Here is a 20232-nt window from a genome sequence, read left to right on the forward strand (position 1 = left end):
TGCCGACTCGCCCTTGCATGTGCCTGCTGACTTTGCTAGAGCGCCTGTCGTGCCTTTCACAGACGAGCCGGCCGTGACGCGGCAGGGGAAAGCAGACCCAGCTCGGGGTGCACCTACCACGGCTGCGGAACCTTTGAGGCCCGCAGCCCTTCCTACCCCGCCGCGGACACGATCGCGGGACGCCTCTGATGCTGCGCCTTCGAAAATAGGGGACCGGGGCGTTGCCAGGCCTCCAATAGCGACAGACGAACTTCAGCCTGTCGCTCTTAAAACCCTGCCACGTTCCCGCTCGGCGGGAGGGCCACCGACCGTCCGGGACGGCCCGGCGACCCGCACCCGCTCGAAATCCCTCACATTTCGTTAATTATTGTGTTGTGTTCTTGTTCTTTCCGTATATTATCGTGTGTTCTGTGTCCTTTTTCGTATTCGGTCGTGTTCGCTCGCATTGCTTATTAGAGTTGTGTTCAGCCGAGGTCGGCTGGATTTACTCTACGGGGGAGGGTGGTGTAATGTGGGCGTAAACGACCTCCCGGAAGTGACGTCATGGGGGGAGGAGTTACGTCACGTGGGGGAGAGGGTAAGGGTCTATATGGGGGGTTACCGGAATCAGTCGGGAGTGATCGGGGACTGGGAAAAGTGAGAGGCCACGCAGGGCGAAAGGTGAGAGAGAGTGGCGAGGTCGCCACACACCCGAGCCACGAGGATCGGCACCGTCGGCCAACGGTGACCGACCCCGGGGCAGGAGGAGCAGCGAGGAGGCTGCAGAGAGCAGCGGGTCTGCAAGGGAGGAGTCGGCAGCAGGGGTCTGCACGACGTGACAGCGGCGGGGCTGCTAGGAGGGAGTTTGGGCTACGTGAGCGACAGCAGCCTGGGGCTGCAGAGTGGAGAGTATATAGGGGAGTACCGTGAGGGAAAAGAGATCGAACCCAAATAAAGGACACAGGACAGAGAGAAGCGTCCGAGTCTTTTATTACATATCTACTGGCTACACACACAGCACACAGCAGATCACTCGGCGTGGTCCCACCGCCCTCACTCGGCTACGCCGCTGTCTGGCGGTGTGACGAGGATGGCGATGGAATCCCCGAAGGAGATCTTCCACGTGGCCGGACGACGGAGAGAGATGATGGCGAGCAGTGATGCAGTCCGGACCCAAGAATACACACACAAACCCCGAGCCCCGGGTCCACTCGCCCTTATATCTCCCCAGGCGTGGCTAGGCCCCGCCTGGCTAGGCCCCGCCTCTGGCCACGCCCTTATGTGGAACTTTCGAGCAGGTTCCCAGAGCATCTCGGCCAACTCCATATTTCTTTTGCCACAGATACCTCTCCCTCTCCGATTGGATGTTATTTTAACTGTGCCCATACCCATGCTTCTTTTTCCCAGCCAGCAGGTGTCATCATGTCATTACAAATGTACACCCTGGTTATTCCTCACCGAAATGGCAGGGCAGATGTGCAATTCTAACAGCCATACTCTCTTATGTTGCTCTTAGTTAAGTGTACTAATTGTTATGATACGCAGCCAGACAAGTCATAATTCAGATTACATTGTATTACTTTGGTAATTTCATGGACACAGACTCTTGTAAAGCATTAAAAGATTTGTGTGTGCCTTTTTCTCATTGTTTCTTCATTGTGTATTGCACTTGGGAACAACGCTAATTAATATTTTATTCCACATGGCAGCCACATCTCACATTGTGGAACAAACTCATCAAGATATTTGTCGGCTTTCACCACAGATCTTTCTAACCATGCAGGCACACAAGTGATTTGCTCTGTGCGCAGTTACAGAAGCTCTGGCGTCACCATTGAATAGGTTTCTCCGTGATGACCTTCGGTATCATCACCACTTCACCACTGGAAATTAAGAGGTTGGAAAACGGCCAATGCTCTAGGTATCAGTACACCCATTAATCCTCGACTTTCTACTGCAAGACTGCAGCTGATGCAGTTGAAACCCAACTTCCAAGGTCTGTTTCCAATCCAGCGTTCAGTTTTCCCAGGGTCCGAGTAATCCTGAATTGGGCACTGACCCTTAGAGTTACGCTGGGGAAAATCAAGTGCAAAACTCTATAACAGCGGCAACATTACGCCGTATTCAAGTTCGCTTGTCACGTTGCTAAACCTCGCGCGTACAATAGGATGACAGGCTTCATAATAAATAAATGCTGCAAAGGCTGTTGATCGTGGCAAATGACAACGGTGACGGCTACTACAGCTTTAATTACATCACAGCAGTTGCACGACTGATGTGAACAGGAACGTCGCTCAAAAACAGAAGTGGAAAACGTCCTATTGTCCTTTTTTTACAGTGCTTGTTGATGAGGCTAAGGCCATCAACGTTTACTGTACACGAACATCTGGTTGTATCTTAGTTAGAAGCTCATGACGAATATCCAGCATTGCTGCATTGGTTCAAAGACCGCAGGCATAGCATTACCCATCTCTGAGCTGCGCAGCCACCTTCAAGTCCAGGGATCTTTGAAGTCTACGTGCCAATGGGATGACAGGCTTCGCATTTTCCCCAGGGGCAGAAGCGCTTGTAACGCCGTTCCCACAGCTATGAGCCAAATTCTGGGATTTTCCAGCTGAACCCATGACCTTTGGAACGTGGGTGTGCTGCTCAAGAAATGTGGAGGCTGCGAGGGATGCTGTCCCTCAGCCCTTCACCTCAGCCTTTGTGTAGTTGCAATATGCACACATCCCGACTGTACTTATTATGCATTCATTGGTGACGTTATGTATTTTAAACACAATCTGGGAATACGTGCCGTAATTAAAAATAGTACACAAGTACAACATATGCAACAAGTTAAACTCTTGGTACAGATTCTCTCCATCACAAGTTTTTTTTAAGTCCCCTATTAAAGCTTCCCTAAAGACTATTTCCAAAGGAATGTTTTAAGATTACACAGGATACGACTATGAAGGTTTCCCAGACTCTCCTAAAGAATGTTGTGTTTGTCAATGACCGTTTTCGCATTATTCTACAATAGCCCTACTTAAATTAATTACCGTAACGGCACCGAGTCCACGGTTGTTTGCATTCAAGTAGATGGGATTTCTGCAATGGCCAAATAAATTCCCATGAAATGGAATTGCCTACCGTGACATCTGCTAGCCTGAGCAGTCCCGCCAGCCTTCAGTCAGTATTCGTGCAAGTGTGTGAAGCATCCCTCGCAGCCTCCACATTTCTTGTGTGAAGCTACCGGGCTAAAGCCGTTACTTCGCAAATGTGCCAAGTTGGAGTTAACCGATATTAATGTCACATAAGAGCGTCCCTTTAGAACCAGCACTGGAGATTACAAGAGAACATTCATCACGTCATACATCTCAGAAGACGTCTGTTCTCATAATTGCCATGAATCTGGGTTATTTATTAATTTAAGGCAATATTTTAAAAAAATTGGCGTACAGTATTACATTTTTTTCTGCTCACAAAAAATCCTTTCCTGTAATTATATCCGAGGTTGTGCACATTGGTTTGCTTGGAAATGCAAACAATGGCTAATGTCACTATGCCATAAATTTGTGGCTTGGTCGAGCTTGGTAAAATGTGCGTCACAACAGGGTTTCTTTTTCATTTGTGATGGCAACAAACAATAGCCACAAGCTGCCGAGAAAGATGGGCACCATCTCATGTTCACTTGAGCAAGAGACGCTCAGACATTTTACACGTAAATGTTGGATAACGAAATGCTTCTATAGGGTAATGAAGACAACAACGTAAACTCCAGCTTCATCACAGTGATGGACATGTCCCTGTATATTTGGAGTTAGCATGTTTTCCCCGTAGTCGAATGGATATTTCTCTGGGTCATGCGGTTTTTCCCCTCCACATTTAGAAACACGCGTTGAGAATATTTGGCTGCTATAAATTTCCACGTAATAAGCCACTTTGTTGAGCTGTAATTTGTAGCCAGGTTCGCTTCTGAAAATGAGCTTTATAGCTCAGTGGGCTTTACCTGGTAAAAGAAAAATATATTTCTAATTTTAGAACCCAGTGAGTACTAAAGCCAGGCCAAAAGATGAGCATAAATGCTAACGACGATGGAGGTATTTAACAAAACGGGAGAGGCAGCTTTAATGTGGAATAAACTAGAATAGGGGTTGCATATTTACAAAATAATTAATGTCTAATTTCTACAGCTATCCATATTTACTTGATTTTTGTGTTCAGTTTGTTGTCCTTCCCCCGATTAGCACGGTTGGCTACGTCCGGTGGAAACAAATTCAATATATAGCCTTCATACATTACTTATCATATTTCCTGGCAACAGTCGCAGCTAAAATATACAAGAGCGAACGGGATTTAAATCCATTTGCAGTTTCTAAGAAATGCACTAACTGCACAGTTTCACGTGGTTGTTATCCGCTTCTATGCATTGCAAGGAATGTGTTTCTGCTGTTTACGATATCTGCATATTCCCAGAGATGCACATTCTTTAAGCTGGGTTGTCGAAGCCCCTGGTGTAATGTCTCCATCAGGAAAGTGAACCGTGTTGACGTGTATTTTCGCACATGTTAAAGCCCTGGTGTATGAACTCTGCTTGGTTGGTCTCTACGCAGGTGTTTATAAAGTGAGAGAGCAGCTTCTCGGGAGCTTCCTGCCAGCCGAATACTCAAAACAAGAACAGAGCATGCATTTACACTGGTTACACGTTCATAGTGTGCGAGTGTTTTACTTATACGACTAACATAACAAACGTTGACATCGATATGCAGTTGCATTGCTCTTAGCTGCACGGTATTATCAGTGGTGGTGGAAAGGTAGTGCAGCGGTTAGAAGACTTCCCTATGAACCCGGATACCTGAGTTCAAATCTTGGGCATGGTTGACATCTGTGGCAAACGAAACCTTCACCATTCCATCACGGCAAGCATGGTGAAGTATGGTCAAACAACCCCATTACTGATGCAGCATGGGGAGGCCTTCATCTAGCAGTGGATGGACAAAAAGTTAAGGGGTGCCGGGGTGGCAAGATGTTGTCTCCCTGGCCTGGTATACTGGAGATCGTGACGCCTGTATATTCGGAGTTTGCATGTTCTCGCCGTGGTAGTGTGGATTATTAGCCGGTCGTCGAGTTTTTTTCCTCCACAATTTAGAACCATGCGTTTAGAGTATTTGGCTGCTATACATTTCCACATGATAAGCCACTTTGTTGAGCTATAATTTGTGGCCAGTCGCTTCTGAAAAAGAGCAATATAGCTCAGTGGGTCTTGGCTATTAAAATAAAAAAAAGTTTTATATCTAGTGGTATTAATAATTATTGTGAGTGATGGCATACTTATGCGAAATAATCATCTCTAATCCCCGTTTCCTGCAAAAGAAAAACTACTTCCTACAATATGAAAACATTGTAGAGTTCCCACATATATTGGTTAGATTAATTGACACCCACAAGTCACCCTGTTTAACAAGTATCACAAAAAGGGCACCGGTGTGCATTTTATCACTGCATTTTTACATTTTATGGTTTTTCGTTGGGTCGAGTAAATTACGACACTGGCCCTTTTTTATTCCTGGAATTCCTCCTTCCTTGCTGCATAGCTGCAAAATTCCTGCCTCAAAAAACGGGCCAATCAGTTTAAGTGGAGGAGTCCCGGCTCACGGGTCGTGAAAATTGGACACGCGGGTTGGGTTCATGATCAACAGAAGCAACGGGAGGCGAGGTTGAGCGTGCTCTTTGCGCGTCACTCATCCCTCCTCCGAGGGAAGCGTCAAGCCTGGCTGGCAGAGCCTGTCCTCGCAGGAAGACAAGGGCCCAGTGTGCAAGCCATTTCCTCTCCATCTCACGCCAAGAGCGGCGGAGCCACGGAACGCGGCGCGCAGCTTCACCAGAGGGACGGCAACTTCCCTCCCGCCCCGTAGCGCCCGGCGCTCCCCCTTCTCCGCCAGCTCTGTGTTCTTTCACAGCAGCGGATGCTCTTTCATTCGAGCGTGCTGCGCAGGAAGAGATGCCGCGCTGAAAACGACCAGAAACTAAGATATCGAGGGATTCATTTGGCGGAGGTGAGGTTTTTTACATTATAATTACTGTATATGTTCTTTTGTCGAACACGCGTAGGAAATATGCAAAGAATGTGAGAGTTTGGCTCCTGTGATATCGGGGAAGTGGCTTCGAATAGTTTACACAGCTGGATTTGTTCCCATAAAAACATCCTTGATGGCTTGGAACGCTCCACTGGGTTCTTGCGGGTGACCTCTCGAGTAAGCGCATCCACGGCATTCGCCAGTCTGCGTAAACATGGACGCAGCGTTGGGTGATTCGTATTGCCGGTGGCATACATGCTGCTTGCCTTCAGGGTTTGTAGTAAAAAAAAACTTCGTCTTGTTACTTAAACAACTAAACCGATGATCACACTTTTACGCATTGGCTGTTTTATTTATGATGTTTAAAAAGCTTTACGTGCTCTCCAATACAGAATTTGAAATGCGTAGCTCATGTTGAGGATGTCCGACTCGTTCCGTTTGAGTAAATATTTAATACGCATCTGCATTGCGCGCACGCACTTAGCAAGCAGTCTCGCTTTATTTCTTACTTTAATGACTTTATAGTTCATAAAGACAACTTGTTTTAAATAGTTTACACATTTTATACGGCCGTTTCAGTTGATGACTTCTCTATAAAACGTTATGCTAGTAGTGTATAGTTGCATTAGCTTGTACACTGGACTCTCAGTCAACATTCGTTTAATTTTCGTTGTTCCATGATAACACTGCTACAAAGCCAGCTGTTGATCCACTTATGGTAAGGTGCAATGTGGGTACCTCCACCTAACAATCTGTCCGGCTAGCACTGGGGTCGGCAACCTGCGGCTGCTTCATATTCAGGGGGCATCTGAGAAAAAGAGCCTTATAGCTCATAGGATTCCTCCAGTATAAAGACATATTCATTGCAGCTCTTTAAATATTGAGTTTATTTGACCGAATTCTAACAAAATGGCTCGACTTGTTATGTTGGTTGCCGACTCCTGGACTCGCACATAAGTTGAGAAAAACTCTCCCTGAATAAATATAGTGGTCTCATTCTGTATGTTTACATTAGCTTTATTAAGGGGTTATTTTGCGGAGGCAGGCATTGGAGTGGTTTTATGTCGGTCCGGCGACCAAGGTGAAGACCTCAGGCCAGATGGTGGGAGACTGTTAGGGCAGATCTTAGGGGGCCACGGTGGCAAGATGTTAACTGCCTTGCCTGGTATACAGGAGGCCGTGAGTTCGATTCCAACCCTGACGCCTGCTGTATATTTGGAGTTTGAATGTTATTCCCCGTGGTCGCGTGGATTTTTCTTCGGGGGTCCTCCGGTTTTTCCCTCTAAATTTAGAATGCGAGGTGTGGTGGCATCTACAGCGTTGGCCGTGACGACATCGCGACATTGATCTGTTGCTGCAACATAACAACACACACTGGTGCTGGACATGCTTTTCAAGTAATTACGTTTTTGAATCTAATTCTGTTCGTGCAGAATTTGGGGATGTAAAAAAAAACAATATTGAGGAGCAGAGGGAGGGAGGCGGTGGTGGTAGTGCGAGGAGAAGAGGAGTGGCTCATCCTCAATAGCTCTTCCACGTGTATGTGTGCGCCAACTGGCCTCTGCCTCGGATAGCTTTATCACGCTGAAAGGTCCAACGAAGCCCATTTTTCAAAGCCCCTATCGCTGTCAGGTGATTCTGACTCATGACGTTTCCCAACTCCGGTCATCGTCGTCAGCCATGATAAATCCACTGCTGTGTGAAATCGTACCCAAGCTTGTCGCCATCTTTCACGGTCTTGTGAAGTTACGATCCATCTCGTAAACTGCACATGAGCTGGTTGTATAAGGAGAACATCAACTGTGGTTGTGATGGTGGAATATATGTTATTCTTCAGGAGTGATTGAGGAGGAACACAGTTTTCACTCAGAAGAATAGAATACGTCTAATAAACAACATGGGAGGATGCAGGCTAAGTTGAAATAGCCAAAGCAAGAGGTTCGAGTTAGACTGGCTAACTATCGCATTGAATATAGGCAGAGCCAGGCAGAGGAAATTGAAGATTCTAGCATAAAGAGGGACATAAATAGATATATTTTTACAGTCAGTTCACTTCGTGGTAAGAGGGATTGTAATAATACAGTGTATGTGTTTCGAGCAAATTAATGCCCTCAGATCCCATGGTGGAAATTCCATATTTCCATGGCAGAGGCCAGCCTCTCCATACGAGCAAATTTGCCCTCCCACAAACACACATAAATCGACATTGAACTTAAACATAGAAACGTATTCTCAGCATTAACATACGTCACTGTACTACTCAATTACTAGGGTGCACCTTATTGTTGGTCAGAGTCAAGATGCACAATATTCCTTTTTTGTTCGTCTCCCTACATTGAGCTGAGAGCCTTTTCAGAGATCAGGGCCCCGAATGTGGCGGCAGCAGCAGCAGGAGGAGCAGCTGCAACAGGATTAAGGGGAAAATTTTTTGTTACAGACTGGTGACCACAGTTTTTGCAAACAAATCTCCAGACGTTCACTGCTCCTTGTTGCAATATCGTGTACAGCGTTTATGAATTGCAGTCTTTATTCGCGTCCTATTTGGTGGGTTTTAAAACGAAAATTTCCTTAGGTGTCCAAAAATCGTGTGGTTTTGCTGCCTTCATTTAATGAGGTACGTCTTAGTTTGAGCTTCGTATCATTGTATTTCCCATGAAAGCCAGATAATATTTAATAATTAAAAAATATATAAAATGTTTTTTCTTTTTTGGATAGATTGTGGTCTTTTCTATCACTATCGTCATCAGTCATGATCCATCCACTTTTGGATGAAGGCTTCCACAGGCTGTTGTCATCCCTCATGGTCTCATAATCCAACAACCCATCCGGCTCCTGCAAATGAGCTGAGCTCATATCTCCATCTGGGTCGTGGTCTTTTTCTTGTGGGCGTGTTCCATGTTTTGGCGGTGATTTCACCACCAGTCTCGGCCTTCAAGGACAGTGCATATATTATCAGAATTATGTTTTTTGTTTGCATTATGGCTGCAGGTATTGTGGTCTATGCAAACATGACTCCTTGTAAAAATGGTGTCAGTTTTATTGCCAGATAGAAGGGTAAAAAAACAAATATCATATTTTTTACTGGCAAATGAGGTTCCAATGATGTAAATGCTTACCCGAGCTCTCATACTCTGATGGTGCATTGTCTTTGAGTTGTGCGCCTTTTGACGTCATTTGATCCAACCCATGTGAGACTAGGCTCTAAGGAAAGCTGTCTCGGGTGTGGACCAATCAACTTCAAGGACAGTGCATATATTATCAGAGTTATGTTTTTTGTTTGCATTATGGCTGCAGATATTGTGGTCTATGCAAACATGACTCCTTGTAAAAAAGGTGTCAGTTTTGTTGCCAGATAGAAGGGTAAAAAAACAATTATCAACGTTGATCGAGTTTACTGATTACACATCTTCATACTACCTTATGCATAAAAAAGCATCCATGGTGAAATTAGAAAATGCGTTGCCATAACACCATGAGATCTCATCCAGTCAATCAGAACCCTTGTTGCATGTGCAACTAAACGCATCTCACAGTGCATTTATGGTTTCTCTCTGTTGCAGAGCCACGTTCAACTTTATTCTGTCGCAGCCGGTATTAAACACAACTTTCTTTCAGGAAACATTACCGCATTAAAGTTAGGGCAAAACTTCAGCATTAGGCGCAACGACGAACTGGCATTGTAAACAGCTATTGAAAGGAGACACAGTAGGGTAGTGAAGATATGGATTATTGCCTTCCCTGCATGAGATAATGCTCATTTTAAGATTTTAGTGCTATTGGGATATATGTTTTATTATCACACACACGGTAATTTGCTGTCCTCATGCACTTCCGTAAGTCTCCAAACAATCATAAAAAAATCCTCGCAAGTCTTCATTATTTTATGCAATTGCACTGTTTAACATTTTTCTGCTTAATTAACAAAGAAAGGCAACATGTGAACAATCTGCATGCTCCTGAGGTGAAACAGATATGTTGTTAATGTTATTCGTTTATATTGTTATCATGTACATTGCATTACTGTAGAGTGGTCTCAGACCACAAATATGGAATTACTGTTTATAGCTGCATGTTCCTGGATTTCCATCTAAAGCATGATTAGGGAGCACAACTGGAGATACATATGCAATTGTAGTGTTAATGATTGTACCGTAAATCTAAGTTGTATTATTGTACTGAAGCCCCCTTTTAATGGCTTGCCACGTTACGTTGAGATATACATTATTATTATACCGTGTCACTTTATTTGCTCACAGTTGCTGGACCTGAAATGGAAAACGGCAATAACAGCAAACAAAGTCTCAAGGATTATGAATTCGAGGCTTCTCAGCTCGGCTACCTGCTGGAGAATCTCTCCAATATGACGCAAAGTGCTGGTAAGTATGAGTTTTTCTTAAATGATAGCTTTGTGCAATGAATCGTACCCAAGCCCATATACTTTTCTTCACAGTGAAGATGATGCATCTAATTTGCATTTGTTCTCTGATCCACATATTCCTCTTTTGTCTCGCAATATGATTCTCTTCATTAATGTCTCCATGCTTCCTTGTATACTGTACATTTCAGCTTTCATCTCGTGCTCTATCTCAGAGTCTATGTTTGTGATTCAGATATCAGGCGGATTCGAGGACCACGTAAATAACGATATCACTATATGCTTATTTTTTATTCATAGGTTAACGATTCATTGTATTTGCTTTATGTTGCATCCTGCCAACCCGAACATGGGGTGGACCTCAGAGAGAGACTCTCCTGCTTTTGTGTAAGACAAAGTTTGGATGTAATTGCAATTGAAAACTAATTTCTTGAGAACTGCTTCTTGTGCTTAGTTTGTTGTCCTTCCCCCACACCTTCGATCAGCATGGTTGGCTACGTACGGTGCGAAGGAAGTTCAACATACACATATAAACCCCGAGGGTGTAGCGTGTTCTAATGGTGATGGGGTGTGGCGTCGTGCCTAGGTCTGGATGGAACATGGAAATCGAGACATCAGTAGTTTCATGAAACGTTACCATCACCGGGGACACCAGAATTGGGAAGAATATGTTCCTAAGCTGGGGTGATCTTTGCGCAACATGCAAAAGGCTCCCGCTGAAGGCAATAGCTTGCTCAGAAAACTATGGACTCTTAGACCCACTGGTCTACCAGGAAGGTAGGAAGGACATCTTGGTTTGGGCCTTTTGGAGTTTCTCCAATTATGCATTTTAGAGGTGATATCCCCAAAATTCAAACCCTAGCCTCACACGTTATGTTCGAATTTTTTTTTCTGACCTCGAGGGCCCAGGGTAAACTCCCAGCAGATTCACATGTGCTTTTTTCAAGAAATGTGTTCTTGGTTAGACGACCATAACATCGTATATTCAAGAATATACAAATGCTAAATTCTGAATCATTACGATGAAGGTTAAATCACAGCATTTAACCTTCAACTGTGTCAAGGTTATAGGAGCAGACATTTCCGCTTCCTTCATGCAAATACTTGGTTCTGTCATTATTTTTATGGCAACAGAAAAACCTTAACAGCCCACATCCTGTTCACAGTGATGGAGTCAGAGCAGAGGCTCCCTGAGCCATGCTGGGACTTCAGGAAACCAGAGAGCCAAATACACAGGCAGGCCGAGCAAGCAAACCTGGAAAAACAAAAGGCTGAGTCAACGACACGGCTGTGGCCTACTCAGCTGGGCTCTCCGTGGGATGCGCCCTCTGCCTCAGCTCTGCATACCTTCCCCAGGTAAGATGTCTGTGCACGACGGGGTACAGGAAACAATACCATCCCCTCTGAAACCACAACACCGTGCAGGAGGCATGTAGGGCAAGTTACCAATAAAGGCTTTGTAATGGTCACCCAGATGTCAGTGAAAAAGAGAGCAACCTAAACCCACATGGTGGAATACTGCAAGAGTGGACCTTGAGGGTCGGGCAACAACCATAAAACAGTTTTAGAACCTCGTAGAAGGTGTAGGGGTGTTAGAGAGAGAGCCCGTTATGCATGGCAGCTTATGGCAAACAAACACAGTGGGCGGGGCTACGTGAGTGCACGGGGAGGTGCTCTCTATGACGTCCGCGCCAGGCACCCCGGGGGGGGCCCCACCCCTCAGCGGGGGGTTGGGTATAAAAGGGGATGTATCGGAGGGCTCGGGGTTCTTGTTAAGCTAACCAGTGAAGACTGAAGACGTCTTAGCTAGAGCCCTGGACTCCCCTGGTTCGCCGTCCTTATCAGGGCCGAACAGGACCGAGCCAGCGGCGTGGTCCCGAGATCCAGAGCCGGTGATCTTGTCAGCGCTGGTCTGGGACTCAGGGTACCGGGCCCGACTTACCAGTGTCGGGCCAGATAGCCTCCCCTAGCCCGTTAGAGGAGGACTAGGAGGCAGGCTAGGAAGTAGCTAGCGCGTGTATCCCCAGCTAGCCGGGTGAGGGGGCCGACACCCCCTCTAGTGTTGTATGCCAGAACCGTGCTGTGTGAATAAAACCCGTGTGCCTCCAACTCCGGCGTCCAAGAGTCGTGAACTCTATTACAAAGGTATGAAATGTTGGATAAGTGCGTTGACATCGGAAGCTTTGGATCTCTTGACATTTTTCTCAACGTGGTGGCTCACTCTCCCCACTAACGTGCTTTTTCCGCACAGATCGCGACCTCTGCTGTGCGAATCGAGCATGGGGCGGCCCCGGGCAGCCAGCTGTGGCTGCTCGCTCAACCGTAGGGCCGCCCCACCGACCCGGCCGGGGCCCGTGCCGCACGGCACCCTGCGCAGGGCCCTCCAGGCCGAGGAGGTGACCACCACTGCTCATTTTAAAGTGCCCTGGAAAGGGCGCTATATAAATCCGAATTAGAATAGAATGATTGCGGCCGCACAGAGGTCAGCTCACTTCAGGAAACATGAGTATGTGGGGGCCGACGTCCACCCAACCGCCCTCGCCGGGCAGGTGGGGTGCGACGTCCGCCCTTTCCACTCCCTCCTCCACTCACTCCTCCACCGCGTCGATTGGCTCCTGCCGGGCCCCCGCCGACCGGGTGATTGGTCCCCCCGCGCTAATGCCCTCTCTGAGAGACATGAAAAAACTACTGGCCTGCCGCCGTACAGAGTTAGTCCTCACTCGCACACACACCAACACTCACGCCAATGCGGCACACAGCTGTACGACCACACCCACACCTGCGAACGGTTTCCTCTTAACACACACTACAGCTAACGCTAGCGTCTACGTGAACACGCGTGCGCGCCTGCGGGTGGTTATATCCAAATCCGCGTCCGCACAAAGACTAGCACTACGGCGGTGGCGCGAACACGCGCGTGCCGGTGGGTAGTTATACGCTACCCCGCACCCACACTAAGACTCACACCTACACACACAACAGTTAACGCTACAGCAGCTGCGTGAACGCGCACGCACCTCCAGGCGATTATCTCAACGAGCGCTCGTGCTGCGGCTCTGCCCTTACTCTTGCCACGTGTCCGCCCACGCAGCAGCTCTACACATAAATCACTCACACCACACTGAGGCTCTGTGCTAACGTTTATTCACGGCGCAAATCCCTACACTGCCCGGAGGTCATTTTCTGCGAGCAGAGCCTATCCTACTACTATCCAATTCCTCAAACACTCACACACTCTATCACGTACCTCGCAGCTGTATTCACGGCATCGCATGGACGCTGTGATAGTTGGAGGGAGGATGACGAAAAAACCTTGCTTATCACTGCCTCGTAGCAGCACTCGCTGGCATCGCACGGATGCTGTGAGCAGCTTGAGGCAGGCCGCAGGGAGTCGGTCTTAGCGGCCGAGCGGTTGGAGAGGAGAACTGACTTGAACTGTTTCGGGTTCCTTTTTTTATGCCCCTTGATTTCTAAAAAACCCATCCGGGGTTACATTATCCTGCGCAGCCAATCGTGCGCCTACCTGTGATTTTCAAAGTTTTTCTGTTCTTACATGGAGCATTACATTATATTCTTTTTCGTCCCATTGTCTCTGCGCCCATACCCATTAATTCCTGACTTAGCCGGTTTAATCTGGGAGGGCGTGCTGACTGGCGTATACACACCCGGTCAGTGTGTACTTGGTCGGAGACGCTAGATTCCCCCCCCACCCTCATTGTCTGGTCTGCTCGCTTAATATTTCACCCCAGCCCTTTCCCCAATGTCGTGCGTGACTCATTGTGGCTGGCCCAGTGAACCTTGGTGCGCCCATACAATTTTAAGCCAATTTAGGGGCGCCACAATCTGATTTGTCCTGGGAGGGTTGGCCAATTTTCTGGCACAGGGAAAGCACGGGACTTCCCACCTAGGGGCTCTTCGGATGAAAACCCGTTGTGTCAGGCGATCCCCCACTGGGACACTACGTGTGTGTGTGCTGCGTGCGTGCGTGTGCTCAGGCGGAGGGGTAGGGGAGAATCGCAGCACTTGCGGAGTTGCTCCGTGGTCGGGGCACCACAAGTATATGTGCCGCTCATGTCAGTCCAACTCCACTGCTATATGGGGATCTCTCCGTACCAACAATCTTGGTACGGTACCAACAACTCATGCTTGTTGGTGCCTTTGAAATCTTATGATGTGTCTCTTGTCAAATAAAATTTGGTCAGGTGGCTAAGAGGTCAGAGCACTTAGTTGGAAATCCTGGGTTTGAATCCAGGCAGTTGTCAGTAATTAAACATGCTTCTAACATGTAATTGCAGCGAATTGAAGGTCTCAGCCCAATTACTAATGACTGTACTCATACTCTTAGATTTTTTCGGTAAAGTCACGTAGGTAAAAAATAAATGACTGCATACTAATACTAATGACTGCATACTAACGACTGCACATGAAAACCCATACATTGATTTGGTTTGTACTAAATTTGGTTAAATTCCAGCTCTTAGAATAACAAAATGTCAGTTATCCTGTCATGCAATATTTATTGCTCTCTCGGGTAGTTTTGGGTGGGAAATTGCTGTCCCCTACTTTTTGGACCAGAGGTCATGTGAAGAAATCTCAGAGGTATCTCTGTGATATCTGCTTGGGTGGGCCGTTCTTTAGCACGGACGATCGCGCTGCTGTGCGAGAGTTCCGAATGGATTCATCACCTCGTGAGGTGACTCCAATAGTACAATTGGGACAAATCTCTTGATGAAGTAAAAACAAAACCAAGTGCAAAGTTTCACCGGGAATGCAGATTCTAGGAGGCTCTCCTGTAATTTAGCACGGTCGGCCACATACGGTGCTAAAGAAGTTCAACACACATACGCACATTCACGTAGGGTTGTGTGCGTAACGCGACGCCGATCCTTCTGACCTCTGCTGTGCTGCCGTTGGTCGTGTGTAGCGGTGCAACGACTTTGAGGCGGAGAACGCCACGCTGCATGCGGAGAACTCGCGGCTACAGCTGGAGCTGGCCACAGCGCACATCCAGCTGTCGGCGCTGCAGGCACACCTCGAGTCGCTGTGCGACCACACGCGTGAATTCCTGCTCGCCCAGATGGAGACGCTGCACGTGCCTAGGGACGCTCTGGGACGTTGACGCTGATGCGATTCTTCGCTCATCTCCTTTTCCTATCAGGAGGTCGACTGGTGAATATTTCCCAGCTGAAACACACGTGGTTTAAGGCTCACCGAGAAGAGTCCTGATGGGCACTGTGACGAGGGTAACGGGATATGACGTGAAAAATGTCGTGTAATGTAATGTTAAAAATAAGCTAGTCCTCATAGTAATCCTAGTCCTATTGGTAGTTTACTATTTTTATTCTTTTTATTTTAACAGTTAAGGCCCACTGAGGTATTAGTTCTTTTTCAGAAGCGACTTGGCCGTAAATAATAGCTCAACGAAGTGGCTTATCATGTGCAAATGTATAGCAGCCAAATACTGTAAAGTCATGTTTCTAAATGTGGAGAGAAAAACCAGAAGACCGGGAGAAAAATCCACATGACCACGGGTAACCTTGTTATCCATAGCCCTCACCTTAGCAATAACTTTCACCCATGGTCATGACAATGGTTGATTGCACTAATGCTGTGAAACTCCCCGTCGGCGTCGAGCAGGAGCCATCCCCTGACTTGCCAGGAGATGGCGGTACAGCAATTGGAATAATCATCATTTTCTTGGTTCTTTCGGTAAAGTCAATAAAAATAAAACATAATAAAATTATGTTTTATTTGTATTATTTTATTACTTCCCTTCTACGTGACTTTACCGAAAGAACCAAGAAGACGAATCCCTGCAGTCACGAAAGCTTTAAATCGAAATTTAATCACCATTTATTTCCATAGATACAGGGATAATGTTTCCCCCTCACGTGCGTGGGTTTTCTCCAGGTACCCGGGTTCATGGCTCTTGTATAAACACTCACAAATTGTATGACATTTTTTTTATTGGATCCATTGCATATCCGATGGTTACAGGCGAGGGACACTGGCTGACATCTTCTCAAAATAAAAAACGCATTGCAGGACCCTCCTGAAAAAAGAGTCCTACTACTCAGGGTGGTGCTCCTGGACAATTAAACAAAATAAGTAAAGTAACTGCAGCAAAAACACTCGTACTCATCGTACAAACTCAAATTATAACTTTAAAAGCCCAGGCCCCTACCCTAGCCCTATCTTTAAGGCAATCTTTTTCATAGCCATAGCATGAATCATTATACCCAGCAATGAAACTACTATTCTTTGGGTCTTTCCGTAAAGTCACGTAGATAGGTTCAAAGAAAATTACAAAAAACTGAAACTACGACGTTTCGATCGCAACACAAACGGTTGTCTTCAGGAAAAGGGGGATTAGCTTCCAAAGGCAAACTATTTATAAGGGTTTGAAATGGGCGTACCGCAAATGTCAGCAGCCAATGTTAATGAAAGTGGTGGGCAGCCAACCCAATGGTGGTTGGTTTTCCCTCAATCAAAGGGCTGCCAGGTGAAAATTAGCATGTTAATGAGAGATTAGCATGTTAATGGAGGATCGCAGAGCGCAACCGAGGGGTCGGTGTGCGAAGAGGCTGTGTTGGTGTGAATCATGTGAAAGCGCAAGTTTGAAATGGGCGTAAAGCACAACTAACATCGGAAGGTGGTAGGATAGGAACATCATAGCCAGTTATGGAGGTGGAAAAGAACACCAAGCAACCATTCTTGGATGTTCTAATCAAAAAGAGACCAGATGGTTCAATGGGACACTGTCTACAGGAAAGCCACCCATACGGATGCATATCTAAAACCTGACTCCCACCACCATCCATCTCAGAAGAATTCCCTCATCAAAACTCGATACCATAGAGCTCGGTGTATTTACGACTGTCATCACCTAGCCAGTGAACTGGAACATGTACACCAAGCTCTCAGACTCCACAATCCATAAAGCTATCACCCCAACCGTTGAGAAAGAACCATCTGAGGACCCAATCAAAACCATCACCTTGCCATACATAGCAGGGGTCAATCAAGAGATGTCCAAAATCATGTACAAACAAAAGATCCAGGTTCGATTTAACATAGTACATAACATTTGTGATCTAATCCCATCTGTGAAGGATGTGATCCCTGACGAGCATTACCCCAGCAACTACAAACTAAGTTGTGTCTGCGGCAGTAGTTACATTGGGGATACTAAGCGACATGTCTCGGACCGTGTTCGTGAACATAAGGCAGATCTTAAACACGGTAGGACCAATACCTCGGCCGTGGCTGCTGATTGTTTTAATGCGGTGGGCTCACACGAAATTTATTTATCTAAGACGAAGGTACTTTGCAAGCCCACTGGCTATCAACAAAGATTCGTTCATGAAGCCATCCATATATATAGACACAGACACAATTTCAATCGAGAAGATGGGTACAAACTGAGCAATCATTGGAAGGATGTTATCTACCAGTTTAAGTCATAACTGGCTATGATGTTCCCATCCTACCACCTTCCAATGTTGTGCTTTACGCCCATTTCAAACTTGCGCTTTCACAGGATTCACACTAACACAGCTCTTCACGCGCCGACCCCTCGGTTGTGGTTCTGCGATCTACCATTAACATGCTAATCTCTCATTAACATGCTAATTTTCACTTGGCAGCCCTTTGATTGGTGGAAAACCAACCACCGTCGGGTTGGCTGCCCACCACTTGCATTAACATTCGCTGCTGACATTTGGGCTCCCCCCATTTCAAACCCTTATTAATAGTTTGCCTTTGGAAGCTAACTCCCCTTTTCCTGAAGGCGACCGCTTGTGTTGTGATCGAAACCTCGTAGTTTTTGTTTTTTGTTATTGTCTTTGAACCTATCTACTTGACTTTACCGAAAGACCCAAATAATATTAATTCCTGTAGTCATGAAAGTTAAAATTAAAAATGTAATACAACTACTGTATAGCTGTAGCCTAACTCTGAGATCTGCTTAAATGTTAACCAATGCAGACCACTATGCTTGAAAATTAGAGCAATGTAAAGAGAATACAAATGCATAACTTATCCTGTATACATGATATCACTTGCTTTTTACACCACCACTTAAACAGCATATTGGATCACGTGTAATTTTGACAACTTCTATAAATCTAGCGTTAACAAATACACTCTTGAACTGGGAAGAGTTGAGGTCAAGTGACAACGTCTAGGGGAATCGTGCGAGCAAGGCACCTTGGCCATTTGAAGTGAGCATGCAACGGGAGGCTTGCAGAGTCGTAACGGGAGCGCCCAGTGCCGGTGCCATTGAGACTTTCGGAGGTGACTCCCCTCGGCATCACTTGCAGATTTACGCAGTAACTAGTACTGTGGGCTGGCAGCTTCGGAAGAAATAGAATAGCCCCCCCACCCCCCATTTCTTAAATTGACAACTTCCTCGAACACAACTCATTTTTAAACCTTCGGTCTAAAACTTCAAAAGAGGATTTATGTGCTTGTGTAATGACATAGTGACATCTATTGGTTGGAAAATGGAAGCACAGGCACCACTTTAAACATCATCCAATCCTAAAGGGAGAGGTATCTGGGCCAAAGGTAAAGTGCGGGACTGGCCGAGATACTCCGGGAACCGGCTAGAAGGTTCCACGAGAGGGCGTAGCCGGAGGCGGAGACAATCCGCGCCTGCGGCAATATAAGCGGAGGCGGAGGAGGACTCATGGTCGGTGTGGGGAGCCTTGCGTCCGGACTGTGTCGCTATTCGCCATCATCTCTCTCCGTCATTCGGCCACATGGCAGATTTTCTGCGAAGTTCCACCACCCTCGCCGGCGCGCCATCAACCAGCGGCGAGGCCAGGAGTGGGCGAACGGAACCACGCTGTGGAATCGACCATGTGTAGCCTGTAGGGATGCTAATATTTATGTGTGTACTTGGAGAAGGAAGAGGATAAGGTTGGCCTGTGGTGTGTCCGAATGTGAATAAAGAAGAGAGCACCCTCTACACGACATGTCGCGGAAGTCGCTCATTACACTTGTGTAGGGGTGTTAGAGAGAGAGCCCGTTATGCATGGCAGCTTATGGCAAACAAACACAGTGGGCGGGGCTACGTGAGTGCACGGGGAGGTGCTCTCTACGACGTTCGCGCCAGGCACCCCGGGGGGGCCCCACCCCTCAGCGGGGGGTTGGGTATAAAAGGGGATGTATCGGAGGGCTCGGGGTTCTTGTTAAGCTAACCAGTGAAGACTGAAGACGTCTTAGCTAGAGCCCTGGACTCCCCTGGTTCGCCGTTCTTATCAGGGCCGAACAGGACCGAGCCAGCGGTGTGGTCCCGAGATCCAGAGCCGGTGCTCATGTCAGCGCTGGTCTGGGACTCAGGGTACCGGGCCTGACTTACCAGTGTCGGGCCAGATAGCCTCCCCTAGCCCGTTAGAGGAGGACTAGGAGGCAGGCTAGGAAGTAGCTAGCGCGTGTATCCCCAGCTAGCCGGGTGAGGGGGCCGACACCTCCTCTAGTGTTGTATGCCACAACTGTGCTGTGTGAATAAACCCGTGTGCCTCCAACTCCGGCGTCCAAGAGTCGTGAACTCTACTACATCTGGTGTCAGAAGTAAAGATCTACGAACATGGACACGCGCCGGACAGCTCAAGTCAGGGCACCGGAGGGGAAGGACACCGTTGCAGTCAGGGAGCCCGGGACGGCTGAAGAAAACACGGAGCAGTCGGGGTCGGATGCGTCCACACCGCAGCAACAGGAGAATGGAGAGCCGTCGACAGAGAGGCTGAGGCAGGCGCATGCTAAGCTGGCGGAGCTGCCGTACGCCGCTGCCGCCATGCTGGACCAGATCACACA

The 20232-nt window shown here is 47.1% G+C and overlaps 1 protein-coding gene across 1 annotated transcript; it reads left to right on the plus strand.

The window, feature by feature from the left end:
• The first annotated feature begins 5713 nt into the window (after positions 1-5713).
• LOC144728992 (uncharacterized) lies at positions 5714-19384 on the plus strand. Its single transcript, XM_078608829.1, has 5 exons — positions 5714-6017; positions 10295-10414; positions 11580-11769; positions 12665-12809; positions 15338-19384. Exons 2-5 carry the CDS (start codon positions 10309-10311, stop codon positions 15530-15532), a joined length of 636 nt encoding a protein of 211 aa, XP_078464955.1. The 5' UTR covers positions 5714-6017; positions 10295-10308; the 3' UTR covers positions 15533-19384.
• Positions 19385-20232: the final 848 nt, after the last annotated feature.

This window comes from Lampetra planeri, chromosome 30, assembly GCF_965212315.1.
Source record: "Lampetra planeri chromosome 30, kcLamPlan1.2.h2, whole genome shotgun sequence".
NCBI lineage: Eukaryota > Metazoa > Chordata > Hyperoartia > Petromyzontiformes > Petromyzontidae > Lampetra > Lampetra planeri.